At 33.9% G+C, this 12884-nt stretch overlaps 1 protein-coding gene and 1 pseudogene across 12 annotated transcripts; both read left to right on the top strand.

Annotated features, from left to right (window-relative positions):
* Positions 1 to 2317: 2317 nt before the first annotated feature.
* Positions 2318 to 7694, top strand: LOC111296952 (phosphatidylinositol/phosphatidylcholine transfer protein SFH8-like). Of its 11 annotated transcripts, none has more exons than XM_089745546.1 (15): positions 2318 to 2359; positions 2552 to 2627; positions 3104 to 3407; positions 3871 to 3970; positions 4047 to 4313; positions 4414 to 4491; positions 4602 to 4703; positions 4821 to 4870; positions 5043 to 5142; positions 5258 to 5356; positions 5471 to 5584; positions 6015 to 6147; positions 6268 to 6671; positions 7195 to 7269; positions 7395 to 7694. In XM_089745546.1, the coding sequence occupies exons 2-15, from the start codon at positions 2594 to 2596 to the stop codon at positions 7413 to 7415; spliced, it is 1881 nt and encodes a 626-aa protein (XP_089601672.1). In that variant the 5' UTR covers positions 2318 to 2359; positions 2552 to 2593; the 3' UTR covers positions 7416 to 7694. The 11 variants fall into 11 exon arrangements, with proteins under 11 accessions (XP_089601672.1, XP_089601668.1, XP_089601671.1 ...); XM_089745542.1 differs by having other exon boundaries at positions 5468 to 5584; XM_089745545.1 differs by having other exon boundaries at positions 2548 to 2627.
* Positions 7695 to 7840: 146 nt separating this feature from the next.
* On the top strand, positions 7841 to 12305 carry LOC111298409 (diaminopimelate decarboxylase 2, chloroplastic-like; annotated as a pseudogene). The gene is made up of 5 exons (XR_016328770.1): positions 7841 to 8522; positions 9589 to 9762; positions 10462 to 10612; positions 10926 to 11087; positions 11931 to 12305. The product of XR_016328770.1 is annotated as a diaminopimelate decarboxylase 2, chloroplastic-like (transcript).
* Positions 12306 to 12884: the final 579 nt, after the last annotated feature.

The following is a 12884-nucleotide window of genomic DNA, read 5'->3' as shown; positions in this document are numbered from 1 at the left end:
GAGTTACTTGAGTGAATGTAAGCCGATTTATAGAAGGAAAAATGACCAACGAGTTGATGAAAGTTTGATAAAAAAAAATGCAAAAAGAAAAGAAAACGACTTTGGGAACATGAAAAACAAATAAAGCTAAGGAAAAAGAGAAGCTTGGATTCTCCTCAAGAACAAAAATGTTGAAAAAGTTGATGGGACATGTGAGGTGGGCGAGAGAGAGAAGGCTCCACAACTGGGCAGATCCAGCTGGTGCCCAACTACTATCTCAGTTTTACATAATGGTGGGTAGCTGTAAGTTCATCAAACTGATTCGGTCGAGGCAAGCACGTTGCAAATGATTGTAACTCTCCATTTGAATTTCATTGCACCTATGACACGGTAAATATTAAATTTTAATTTTAATGAAATTAAATTAATATAATTTTTTTTATTTTTTAGTTATAATTATAATATTTTTTAATTATAAATACAATAAATTTCATATTTCTCCCTAATCTCCTCTTTAGATTTCTTCAGATGTACCCTAATAAAATTAGAACCTATGCATTTCACACACATTGATAAATTGGATTTTCTTCTGATTTCCCCAAATGTTACCTACTGTTAACCCAAAAAACACATAAAAAAAAAATGCTGTAGCAGTTCTGACCTTATCTTTCGCTTCATTGGTACTTTTTGGACACGACTCCATTTGACACTGGCAGAATCTGAAACATAAATTTTTTTAATATAATACATAAAAAAATAAAATTAATATATAAAATTATATCAAATCATATCAATTATATTTGATTTTATTTTTTGAATAATATATAAATTTTAAAATTTTAAAAATTTAAAAATTTAAATTTAAATTTTATTATATTCAAATTGAATTAAATTTTATTAGTTTGGTTTGATTTATTAATTTTTAAGTTTTAAATTTTTTATATATTTAAATAAATTTATAAATAAATAATTATTTTTATGTTATAAAAAATATAAAAATTAATAAAAATATATAATTTAAAATTTTTTTTGGTTTTTTATTTTTTGATTTAACGATTCAAATATAATATATATTTAATGTTCAAATTTAATCAAAATCGATCAATACGTTTTTGAATCAATTTTTAATTTTATTTTTTTCTTATCTCTATTAATATAGTGTATTAAATATAATTTTTATTAAATTATACTTTAACTAAAAAAATCTCATTTATTAGCAAGATTAGCAATATGATTCATAAATCTTATAATATATTAAAATATTACATTCATATTATATTTTATACGAAAATATAAAATATAATTTTTTTATTTTATTAAATTTATTTATGATTTTTTTAAAAGTTTAAATTATATTATCTCGATGTCTTATTATTATTTTTCAAATTGTCATGTTTAAAAAATATCATTAGCAAATGGACTTCAGTTTATTTGGGCTTGTACCGAATGAGAGGGAGATCGAGCTGACTCACTTTGAATCAGTGGAGTAAGCCGTGTAAGCTCAAATATGGGCTATTAGACCTGTCCTTAGCTGACTTGCGGCCTTTCCAAGGCCCAAAATTAAACCTTCCTTTTTGCTTCGCTGCCCCTAAACACCTCTTCGATCCATCATCTTTTTGGGCTCCTGAGGCGACCAAAACCTGTTTTATAATCAGCGCTTTATCAGCGGTCGGTTCAAAAAGTTTAGGAGAATGGCATTTATTCATATTAAAAAATTATCTCATATGTTATTAAAATATTAAAATAATTAATAAAAATAAAAAATTATTTCATATGTTGTTGATGATTTTTTTTTAATTCTATCAGTAAAATTAAATGACAAATGTCTTAAAATATTTTTATGAATATTAGAAATTTAATTAATAAATAAATATGCTCTCTGCCGCATTGGGCAGCCTTCCTTCTGCAGCAATTTGTAAACAAAAGCATATTATTCGAATCCACCACGTGCCTAATAAATAAATACCCTATCACCAAATGACCCAATCATTTACCCAATCGCGTACTCTTCACGTACCGCTGGCAGATTCCTTCTTCCGTGCACTCCCTTCCTCTGCTGTCGCCACGTATCATCATTTATCCTCTGGCCCCACCTCTCCTCAATCAACTCCTGTAATATGCCCCCTTCGATTTCTCCGACCAATTCCTCCCTTCCTAAATTCACCGTCATTTGCTCGGCGAATTTCTAATTTATTTTTATTTTATTATATTTTATAACCAAAATTCTTTTTCATTTTATTAATATCTTTATTATTAAACGTCACCGTTACAGTCTCCAAGATTGGTCAAAATTCTGGTCAGATGCAGTTAAGACCGTCCGATCAACCTCGTGATCCGTGACGTCAAAACACAAATTTTCCTAAGTTTCTTCCTAAACGAGGTAACACTCCGCTTTTTCTCCTCTTTTCTTTTCTTCATCGCAAATTTAGTTTAAACAAAGGCAAAGTTCAATCACCTGAAAATCTTGAATCTTCGTATTACCTTATTCTTGCTTGTTGATGGTAATGCGGGTTCTGATAAGGTACGTGCTGGGTTTTTTTACCATATGTTGACTGATCGATCGGGAAGACAGCTCATCGGCGGCGGCGCCTTGATTTTTTGTGACGGAACGTAAATGTCGGGGCCGCTCGATCGATTCGCTAGGCCTTGTGAGTTAATTTATTTTGTTTCTTGAACTGATTTTACTAATTCTAGGGTTTCACTGTAGCTTCAGTTTGGTTGCTTAGAAACTTTTGGTAATGTAGATGAAGGAAGAGATATTAAATTCTATTTAACTACGGAAGAGAGGAATTCCATTCTTGTTCAGGTTTCAGAAATAACACTGGAAAATATAAATATTTTATTTTCGTTTTTTTAATTATTACTACATTTTCTATTTATTTATTTTTTGTGAGTTACTATTTTGGTTTTGTTTTTGCCATGTTTTGTCGATTCTTTGTTTTTGTGTTTCTGAAGTATTTTCAGAGATATATATATATATATATATATATGTATATATGAAATTGAGAAGAAAACAAATTAGATTTAGATTTTCACTTTTATTTTTTTATTCTTTCTTTCTCTGAAATATCCAATGACATTCCTTGTTTGTAATCATAATGCTCTGGTATATGCTATGAGGCAGGCTTTGAGGGGTTTTCAGGTAGTGACGAGAGAAGAGAAAGGAAATCTGATTTCGAGAACTCAGAAGATGAAAGGCGCACAAGAATAGGATCCTTGAGAAAGAAAGCGATAAATGCATCTACTAGATTTAAGCATTCTCTCAAAAAGAAGAGTGGTAGAAGGAAAAGTGATGGACGCGTCAGCGCTGTATCCATTGAGGATGTTCGCGATGTGGAGGAACTACAGGCTGTTGATCAATTTCGACAAGCGCTGATTATGGAAGAACTGCTTCCAGAAAGACATGATGACTATCACATGATGTTGAGGTGTTCTCCTCTTTAACTTTATTTCATATTTACAAAAATATTAGTGTTTACTATTGGATGATTATTTTTTTAATACTGCAAGCAATGCAAGTTTTATCAGTTCTGTTCTCTTGTCAAGTCAGCAGCAGACAGCCTAATTACTGAACATTCTATCTACAATATAGTAGTTCACAATTGTTTATGAATGGTATGCTTCATGGTTCACTCACTAAAATCTTGACATGAATTTGATTTGCCTTGATAAGGGAAACCGATAAGAAGAATTGTGAGTCTGTTGGTCATGCTCTTCGTTTCATTGTTTCAACATATGTTATTTGCTTTCTGCTTGCTGATGTGATATATCCTTTTCAATGTTGCTTGAAATCTTCTGCATCATTTCTGCTGCTTTCTTCTTTTTTACTTGCCTTCCAACTTTGAATACTTTGACAAGTAATAATTGGTTTCTAGGGTTACTTTTATGTAGGTTCTTGAAAGCAAGGAAGTTTGATATAGATAAAGCTAAGCATATGTGGGCAGATATGCTCCAATGGAGAAAGGAGTTTGGTGCTGACACCATCATGGAGGTAATTAAGGTTAATAATTTGCCTGAAATAGTGGTTGTAATCCATGTTGTTCACTGCATTTATCCTTATTTTTCAGGATTTTGAGTTCAAGGAGTTGAATGAGGTTTTAAGGTATTACCCTCATGGTCATCATGGTATTGATAAGGAGGGAAGACCTGTGTATATTGAAAGATTGGGAAAAGTTGATCCCAACAAACTCATGCAAGTTACAACTATGGACCGGTATGTAAAATACCATGTCCAGGAGTTTGAGAAGGCCTTCACAGTGAAGTTTCCTGCATGTACATTTGCTGCAAAGAGGCACATAGATTCAAGCACAACAATTTTAGATGTTCATGGTGTGGTATGTTTCATGTAATCTCTCGTTGCCATGTTATTACCTGAATATTTGGCTGCTAAGTAGTAGCTAACTGTGGATTATTTTCCTTTCATCTATTTATTAGGGCTTTAAAAATTTTAACAAGTGTGCAAGGGAGCTGATTATGCGACTGCAAAAGATCGATGGTGACAATTACCCTGAGGTCTTTTATCTCAATGTGCTTTTATGATGAATTACGAATTGTTACTTCTACCATAAGGTTTTATATTATTTTATATTGAGCTGAAATTTTATGTTGTGGTCTTTTTGCAGACTCTTCACCAAATGTTTATCATCAATGCTGGACCTGGGTTTAGGCTGCTGTGGAACACTGTCAAGACATTTCTAGATCCAAAAACAACTTCCAAGATTCATGTGCGTTAATACTTTTCTGCAATATTTTTGAAATCGACTGTACTTTTCTTTTTTTGACTTCTCATTCCTTTTATTTTTTGGTGACTTATAATTACCCATATTGTGGAATGACTTTAGGTTCTTGGAAACAAGTACCAGAGCAAATTGCTTGAGATTATTGATGCCAGGTAAATGGGCATAGAACTTTCATGACATGATATATTATTCTTTATCTTCTTTTTGCAATACAATTTTCATCATCATCCGTCTGCCTTTAAAAAAAGTTTCTTTTATTATATTTCCCAATGTGGTTGCCTCATTCTGTCTAAAAGCTTATGGTGATATTTAAAATCCATTCAGTGAGTTGCCAGAATTTCTGGGTGGTAGCTGTACATGTGCAGATCAGGGAGGTTGCCTTCATTCTGATAAGGGGCCTTGGAAAAATCCAGAAATATTGAAGGTTATAAACTGGCCTTGATATTTATTATATGTTGTTAATGCTGTTAATTTCAAGGGCTTCATCAGCCTACTTGTTTCTAACAAAGAAACACTATGTTGCTTGTGTTTTCTCTCAGATGGTTCTTAATGGTGCAGCATGGCATGCCAGGCAAGTCGTAAAAGTTTTGAATAGTGATGGGAAGGTTATTGCTTATGCTAAGCCACGATATCCAATGGTATATGATCTTTCTAACATTCAATGGTCCTTGCCTATTCTGTCCAATTTTGATATTCCTGTTTGAGGTAAGATTTTTGCATTATCTCATTGCTTATTGTTCTTTGTGAAGCAGCTGAAAGGTAGCGATACATCCACAGCAGAATCTGGATCAGAAGCAGAAGATATTGCATCTCCAAAAGCAATGAAGAGTTATTCACGACTGCAGCTGACCCCTGTTCATGAAGAAGTGGGTTTTTTTACCTTCTAATCTTTCATAGTGGTTATGTTATTGAATTACTTTGCTTGCCTATATGATTAAATTTGTTATGAATAATATAAATTGTTGGATGGGAAGAGATCTTAACATGGAATTCTGATTTTGGAACATAATAATGCTTTGGAATACTGGGTTCATTAATATGAAAACGGTTATAAAGTTTGACTAGATGTTTTTGCTTTACTTTTCTTTGGATCAGCTAGTTGCATTCCTTTTTTCTCTTTATTTTGTTTGGTTGTCAATTAACAATATTCTATCGCCTATGAGTATCATGATGACTTAAAAGGGTACTTGATGTGACTGCATTGTGCATCTTATTGGGTTCTATGCCCAAGTTTAGTATCATTGGCATTTTTGGCTAAATTGGTAATCCTCTTGTTTGGTTTTGTAAATTATTCAGGCTAAGGTCGTTGGGAAATCAAGCTATGCTGGTAACTTCTCAGGCTATGTTGAATATGTTCCCACGGTCGACAAAGCTGTTGATTCTAGTTGGAAAAGACAAACCTCCCTCCAGAGGCCTTCTGCTTCCAGAGGTTAATGAATATAATCTTGTATATAGGCCGTGATACCTTTTAGATGCTAGAAATCTTCTTAAAAGCCAGCATAGACGTTTTATAATATGCTTGAGAACATGATGCCATTTTGCAATACAGGTATATTAACGTTGCCTGAAACTCCCAAGACCCCAGAAGGAATTCGAGCTCAGATTTTGCTTACTGTTATGGCTTTCTTCTTGACACTTTACACTCTCTTCCACTCGGTAGCATGCCGTGTAATTAGAAAGCTTCCTCACAAAGTTTCTGACCATTGTCGAAATGCTACTGAACTTACCCCTCATGAAACTCAAGAGGAAGAGTTTCGCCCCCCTTCTCCAACCCCTCCTTTTACTCAATCTGATATTCTATCTTCTGTGCTCAAGAGATTGGGTGAGCTTGAGGAGAAAGTTGATACCCTACAAGCAAAGCCATCGGAGATGCCTTATGAGAAAGAGGAATTATTAAATGCTGCTGTATGTCGTGTTGATGCCCTAGAAGCAGAGCTAATTGCTACCAAGAAGGTACAGTTGGCAATCGTTATCTTGTTATTATTTTCCAAAATATTGTTCATATTTCTGTTAGAACTCCCTAAACCCTTACCTATGAATAGGTGATTCAGACATGTAGGTTGATTGACAAATGTCTCAACCTTGGTACTTTATATATGATTATTTACCTGGCTATGTAAAGCATTAAATGATATTTTCATTAATGTATCTGATGGTGCTAACAACATTACATTCTGCAGCAGCGAAAACTTGGTAAAAGATCTTTTCTGGAAGTTGGATTTAGTATCTTTTATGAATATAAGCATGTGATGGAGAAAAAAGGCCCCCAGTGTTAAGGCCAACTGTCTCTCCAGGCTGTACATATTTTCTGGAAATCTCAATGTCCTGTAGGGGAATATTTGTTTTGTTGTCAACTGATTAATTTCTTATTATGGCATGTTTGCAAGGTTTCTTTAGATTCTTGCAGTTATGGTATTTCTTGCTTTCATTTTCTGAAGTTTCATTTCGTTTGCATGTATGTGCTTGTATTGAATAGGCTCTTCATGAAGCTTTGATGAGGCAAGAAGAACTTCTTGCTTACATAGACAGTCAAGAGGAAGCCAAACTGCGGGTACATCATTCCATTGGTTTTCCTATTTGTTTATATACGTTACCTAGATGTTATGCTTAATTTTTGATGGTTACATCTGATGTTCTTATCGTGTTATGGTTGTGACTGCTATTTATCTGTTTCAGAAAAAGAAGTTTTGCTGGTGATAAAGCTATGGTGATGGAGACTACAAAAAAACCTCATCACTATCTTGAGTTCGTTTCTGTTTTACCACTCAACATACAACCACAACCGATGTTGATATTAGGGGGATATACTGCGGTAAGCAATGTAATTGTTGGTCCGAATACAAATCATAATGGAACTGTCTTTCTATCGGCTCTTTTCCCTTTTTTTTTTTTTTTGACTAATCTCTTTCCATGTAATGTTTGAAATTGCTGCACTTCCTAATTAAAGGGTTTTCATAGTATATGTTGCTTATGGAACTTTGATGTCAAAAGTTTGATTTGCGAAGTTTTGAACTTTTAACATTTGTAAGCTCCCAAATGAATACCTGGCTTAAGACGCCAGAACTTGGTTTTGAAGGGTTTAGTTTTCAACGTACAATAGTAGCTGTTGTTTATCGCAAGAACCCAACAAATGTAACCAAAATGCTAAACAACCACCTACAAACAATATGAGAAAATCACTAACCTCTCTGCAAAGACTTAAAGGAACCAACTCTTCACCAGGCATTGATGGAAAACCAAAAAGGGGAAAACGACTCTCTTTTTACTCCTCTCTGAAAACAACAGTCAACGAACGCACACTGCTCTATCTTCACCATAAATGGCTGCTACTCACCTATCTCATTGAACTTCTCTTTCCAAAACCCTAAACCTACCCTTTAACCCAAAACCCATTCTCCAAACTCCCTATTCTGTTCCTCAAACCCTCCAAAAATCTCGTCAAACACCACTTTCTCTCCCTCAAACCTGTCCTCTCCCAAAACCCTGCTAATACCCTCAACTAAACCTTTCAACCCTGCTTCAAAAAATCCCCAGATGGATTTCTCTATTGTGAGGATACCAAGGTTCAAGGCATCACGGAACATGTCTAAAAAGGCCGTTTTATTTGTACGGTAAGCCTTAGATTACTAGGAATGCGGAAGCTTATAAGGGGGCTCTTGAAGGTTTGAAAAATTCGATTATTGGCTAACGCGATTAAGGCGAATGATAATTTGAAGATTTTGCAGCATTTGAGGAAATTGGGTTCCCGTGCTGTAGTGGCAATGAACGTAAGTTGGCTCTTCATGCCGGCTTCGACCCAACTAAGTATATTTCTTTCCTTGAACAATGCTTAATTTTGTTTCTTATGTCCATGCTGTTTATATTTTTTGCCAGCTATTTGCTTTTGGCTTCGCATTTGAATAAAAAATTATACAGCTTTTTCAAAGATATAATCAAAACTTTATAAACTTTTGTGAGTAACAAAATGCATTATTTTACGTTATAATTGACCAATTATGCTTAAATGTGTATTTCATTTTAATCATTTGTTAATTTTTTATTGATTTAGCGTAAGATTTTTAGCAATATTTTAGTAAGTAATAACAATAAAAAGCAAGTAGCAAAAGCATCCGAACATCGCCTTAAGTTATTCATTTGTTTGAATTGTTAGCTAGTTGGTATTCCGAACCTTGTCAAATTATTTAGAGAAAATATTACACTCTCAAAAGGAGTGTCCTTACACCCTCATGACCCTCTAGGAGGAGTGAACTGGATATGGTCTTCACCTTTTGGCATTTTGAATGAAGTAACTGCTCTCAAGATGGTAGGTATGCCCTTGTGTTTGCAGGGCTAGACTTTTTAAATGTACTTGGTAATGCACCCATCAATACAATGACATAAGATATTTAATGCATCTATCTTGGTCTATGAGGTGGCAGGTCATGTTAAATGTAAATCAATGGATAGCCTTGGTCCTATTGAAAATGCAAGTGTAAACAAAGACCTGGCTAGAAATGATACGGATAAAAGCGTTTGTGGTTGTACTCACAACTCTAATTATTACAGTAAGGTTGATCATTCAGTTGGTATCAAAGACATTAGGAATTTCATTTCTGATGACACCTTTTTAATTAGGGATAGTAATCGCGATAGTTATTCCAAACCTCTCGAAGAAAGTCAAGCCCCGGTCAGTTCTAATGAAAAAAGGTGTTGAGTTTGTGTGGTCCGAAGACTGCCAGAAGCCTTTCCAAGCGATGAAGAACGAGCTCTTGTCTCCGCCAGTCTTGATGGCGGATCTACCATCAACTATTTGTCCGCATTTGTTAAGCTGAGTAGGAATAGTTTGGTGGTTCTTCACTGTTTATCTAGTTCTTGAAATATAAACATATAGGTGTATAATTAATGGCAATAGGAAGATATTGGAGGATTTGGTACTGGCTGCCCAAGAAGGTGTTTTTTGAACATTGATAGTGAGTTTGATCTGGAGAATATTGTATCAGCTGCAAGAATAGCTGGCAGGAAGGTTAATGTTTTGCTTCGGATCAACCCAGATGTGGATCCTCAGGTAATGAAGTAGCCGTAATAATAATTGTTAACTATCTGGACGCTCTAACATTTATGATTTAAATATGATTAACCTTGGTTTTGAGTTGACCTTATTAGCAAACACGGGTACATGTAAAATGGTTTAAAACAAGATGGAACTTGCTTTGTAGTGTAGTTATTATATGGCTCTGGTCATGTCTCGTAACTTAAAAGTGTATGACTGAAATATATGATACACGATAACCTAGTTGAGCTTATATATACTGCTTTCTCATGGTAAATATTGGTTTATTGAAGTTTGATCAACAGACATTTCATCCTATTTTTAGGGAAACCAGCATACCTTCTTAGCCTCTATTATTCAATCTCCAGTTCCATAATAGCTCTCTCACCACTAAATTACCTCACGTCTGTTTTTTTCTCCATTTTTCTCTCGCACCAGTTTCAGTGTTCCTCAAGAACCAGATTATTGCCCCTTAGCTTGAAATCCTTCTGCCTACTGCACTCATTCTCAACTTTCAAGTTGATGATCCATGATAGGAAGGCTAGTAGATTTACTCAAGATAATTGGTTTTGGGGGAATGCAACTTAAACCTAGCTTTGAGGATTACATTAATTCAAGGCCACTAAAGACTTTAAGATTTAAGAGATACTAGAAGCATGTTTTTTATCTGAATTTTATATTTATGTTTTTAATGACTTTTCTGTTTTTCTGTAGGTCCATCCATATGTTGCTACTGCGAACAAGAACCCTAAATTTTGGTATTAGAAATGAGAAGCTGCAGTGGTTTCTGGATGCTATAAAGGCACACCCTAATGAGCTAAAGCTTGTTGGGAACCATTGTCATCTTGGTTCAACCACTACCAAGGTATCTCAACAACATTATGTTTATTTAATTATTTGATTAAACTTTCTGCAACTTAGATCTGGTAATAGAGAAATTTTGAGGCAGGTTTCACAACGGTTAACCCAAAACTTTTCTGATGACCAATTTGACTTATGCTAGATCAACTGGTACTTGTTTGTTTTAAAAGTTGTTTCTTAGATTCTCCTATCGCTCCTTCAATTTGGTTTATTTTCTGTATTCATCAATGTGTCTTAATCTAGTTGACGAATTGCACATTAATGCTATTGCTGCTTATGCATGTTCTGATTTGAAGCCCTCGTGTAATGTTGTTTAGGTAGATATATTCCAGGATGCTGCAGTTTTTATGGTCAACTACATCGATGAAATCCTTGCCCAAGGTTTTGAAGTTGATTATTTGAACATTGGAGGGGATTTGGGGATAGATTACTACCATAGTGGAGCTGTCCTTCCCACACCAAGAGATCTCATCAACACTGTTAAGTCTCAGAATTCTAAATCTTGCAAATTGTTGTCATAACATCTGTGGCTTATTCATGCATGAATTATTTGGGTAGCTGGTATGAGAATGGGAGTTCAATAGTTTTCACATTTTGGCTGGAAACTTAATATATTTACTTAATGCCTTCATCCACTTTTACAAAGTTACTTCAAACAATAAATTAACCAGTGCATCTTAAGTTTCAAAGCATATATTTTCTAGAAATCTTAATCTCATCATTGAACCGGGGAGATCAATCATTGCAAATACTTGCTGCTTAGTCAATCATGTCACCGGAGCCAAAAGTAATGGAACAAGAAATTTCATTGTGATTGATGGAAGTATGGCTGAACTTATCCGTCCTAGTCTTTATGATGCTTACCAAGTAAACCATGTCCATCATGCAGAATATTGATCCTTGCCATGTAAGACCCCCCTCTCTCCCCCTCACCCTTTTCTTAAATGTTGTTCAATGTCATAACTGTTTGTTATCTACATTACATTATTTTCTTATCACAACCGCACTTGTTATTTGAAAAGGCTTAGTTTATCTTGCTTAGAATGATGATATCATCAGTTATCAAGTTCGACATTTGATGAAACCAGTTTGAACAGTGCCTCATTCCTAGGTGCCATCAGTTGAACTTATGCCAAAGTAGCTGATTATTGGCTATCAATCTCACCACGTTCACCTAACCTCTGCTTAATCTATGTTGCAATGCAAACTTATTTAATTTCTGTTTCTTAGCATTTTTTGAACCTTCTAAAGACAAGAATTGCTAGTCACCCTAATCAAACTTCATTTTGTGTTTCCTGAATCGTACATTTGTATCGATGTAGTCTCAATGGACCTACTCATATTTGATTGCAACATATAGAGCTGGTTTCTCCTGCACCTTCTGATGCAGAGGTGTCTACTTTCGATGTCATCGGCCCTGTTCGAGTCTGCAGATTTCTTGGGAAAAGACAGAGAATTGCATACCCCAGCTAAGGGATTGAATTTTATCTAATGGGATGGTTGGAGCATGAATACTTTAAGATTGCATTATCAGGAGTTTCATATTTGTAGGGGAATGGCCTGGTGGTGCATGATGCAGGTGCTTACTGCATGAGCATGGCATCAACTTACAATTATGGCATGTTTGTTACTATATATTGAGATCTTGTTCTTTAGTTCTGGTTATCCTCATCAATATGATCTTTTTCTTTTAGCAACTGGTTTGTGTTAAATGAAAATCTCTGCATCAAATAACAACTGCATTCACAAACCATTGTTAATTTTCATAGAAAGAGATAAATGGGAATTTCAAATTAATGTTTTAAGGTTGAAGAAGATGGATCAGTGACCAAGATTTGGCATGGGGAGACATTTGAAGCAAAATTGTTAATATCGTATCGGATAACGTTTCAGTTTTTTTTTTTTTTTAAATATGGTATATACTAATACTAATTGTTTCGATATATTATTTCAAATTTTTTTATATATATTTATAAACATGCATTGATTTGTATATTATAATACTATTAATAATTTATAAAATATGTAATATCTTCACAAATCAAATAAATAAGTTTAAAACAATAAAAAATTATATTATAAATTTTTTATAATATTTTTAAATACTTAATCTGATTATATGATATTTAAATAAGTATTTTTTTATATAAATATTAAGATAAAAATAAAAAGATGAAAAAATTAATCAAGGCTTTATAATTGTTAAACTTTATAAATGGAGCACAATTGTTTTCTTAAAAAAAGAATTGAAATGCTTATAAACTTTAGTTTGAAAA

Source organism: Durio zibethinus, chromosome 16 (genome assembly GCF_047325235.1).
Source record: "Durio zibethinus cultivar Kanyao isolate XHJ-2024 chromosome 16, ASM4732523v1, whole genome shotgun sequence".
Classification (NCBI taxonomy): domain Eukaryota; kingdom Viridiplantae; phylum Streptophyta; class Magnoliopsida; order Malvales; family Malvaceae; genus Durio; species Durio zibethinus.
The sequence above is the reverse complement of the archived record's forward strand: the minus strand, read 5'-3'. Positions and strand labels throughout refer to the sequence as shown.

Excerpts from the sequence above, each read along its gene's own strand:
- LOC111296952 (XM_089745542.1), top strand. The coding sequence starts at position 2,594 with ATGTCGGGGCCGCTCGATCGATTCGCTAGGCCTT. Across the intron at positions 6,148-6,267 it reads GAGGCCTTCTGCTTCCAGAG|GTATATTAACGTTGCCTGAA; the intron begins GTTAATGAATAT and ends TTTGCAATACAG. Across the intron at positions 7,270-7,394 it reads AAGAGGAAGCCAAACTGCGG|AAAAAGAAGTTTTGCTGGTG; the intron begins GTACATCATTCC and ends TATCTGTTTCAG.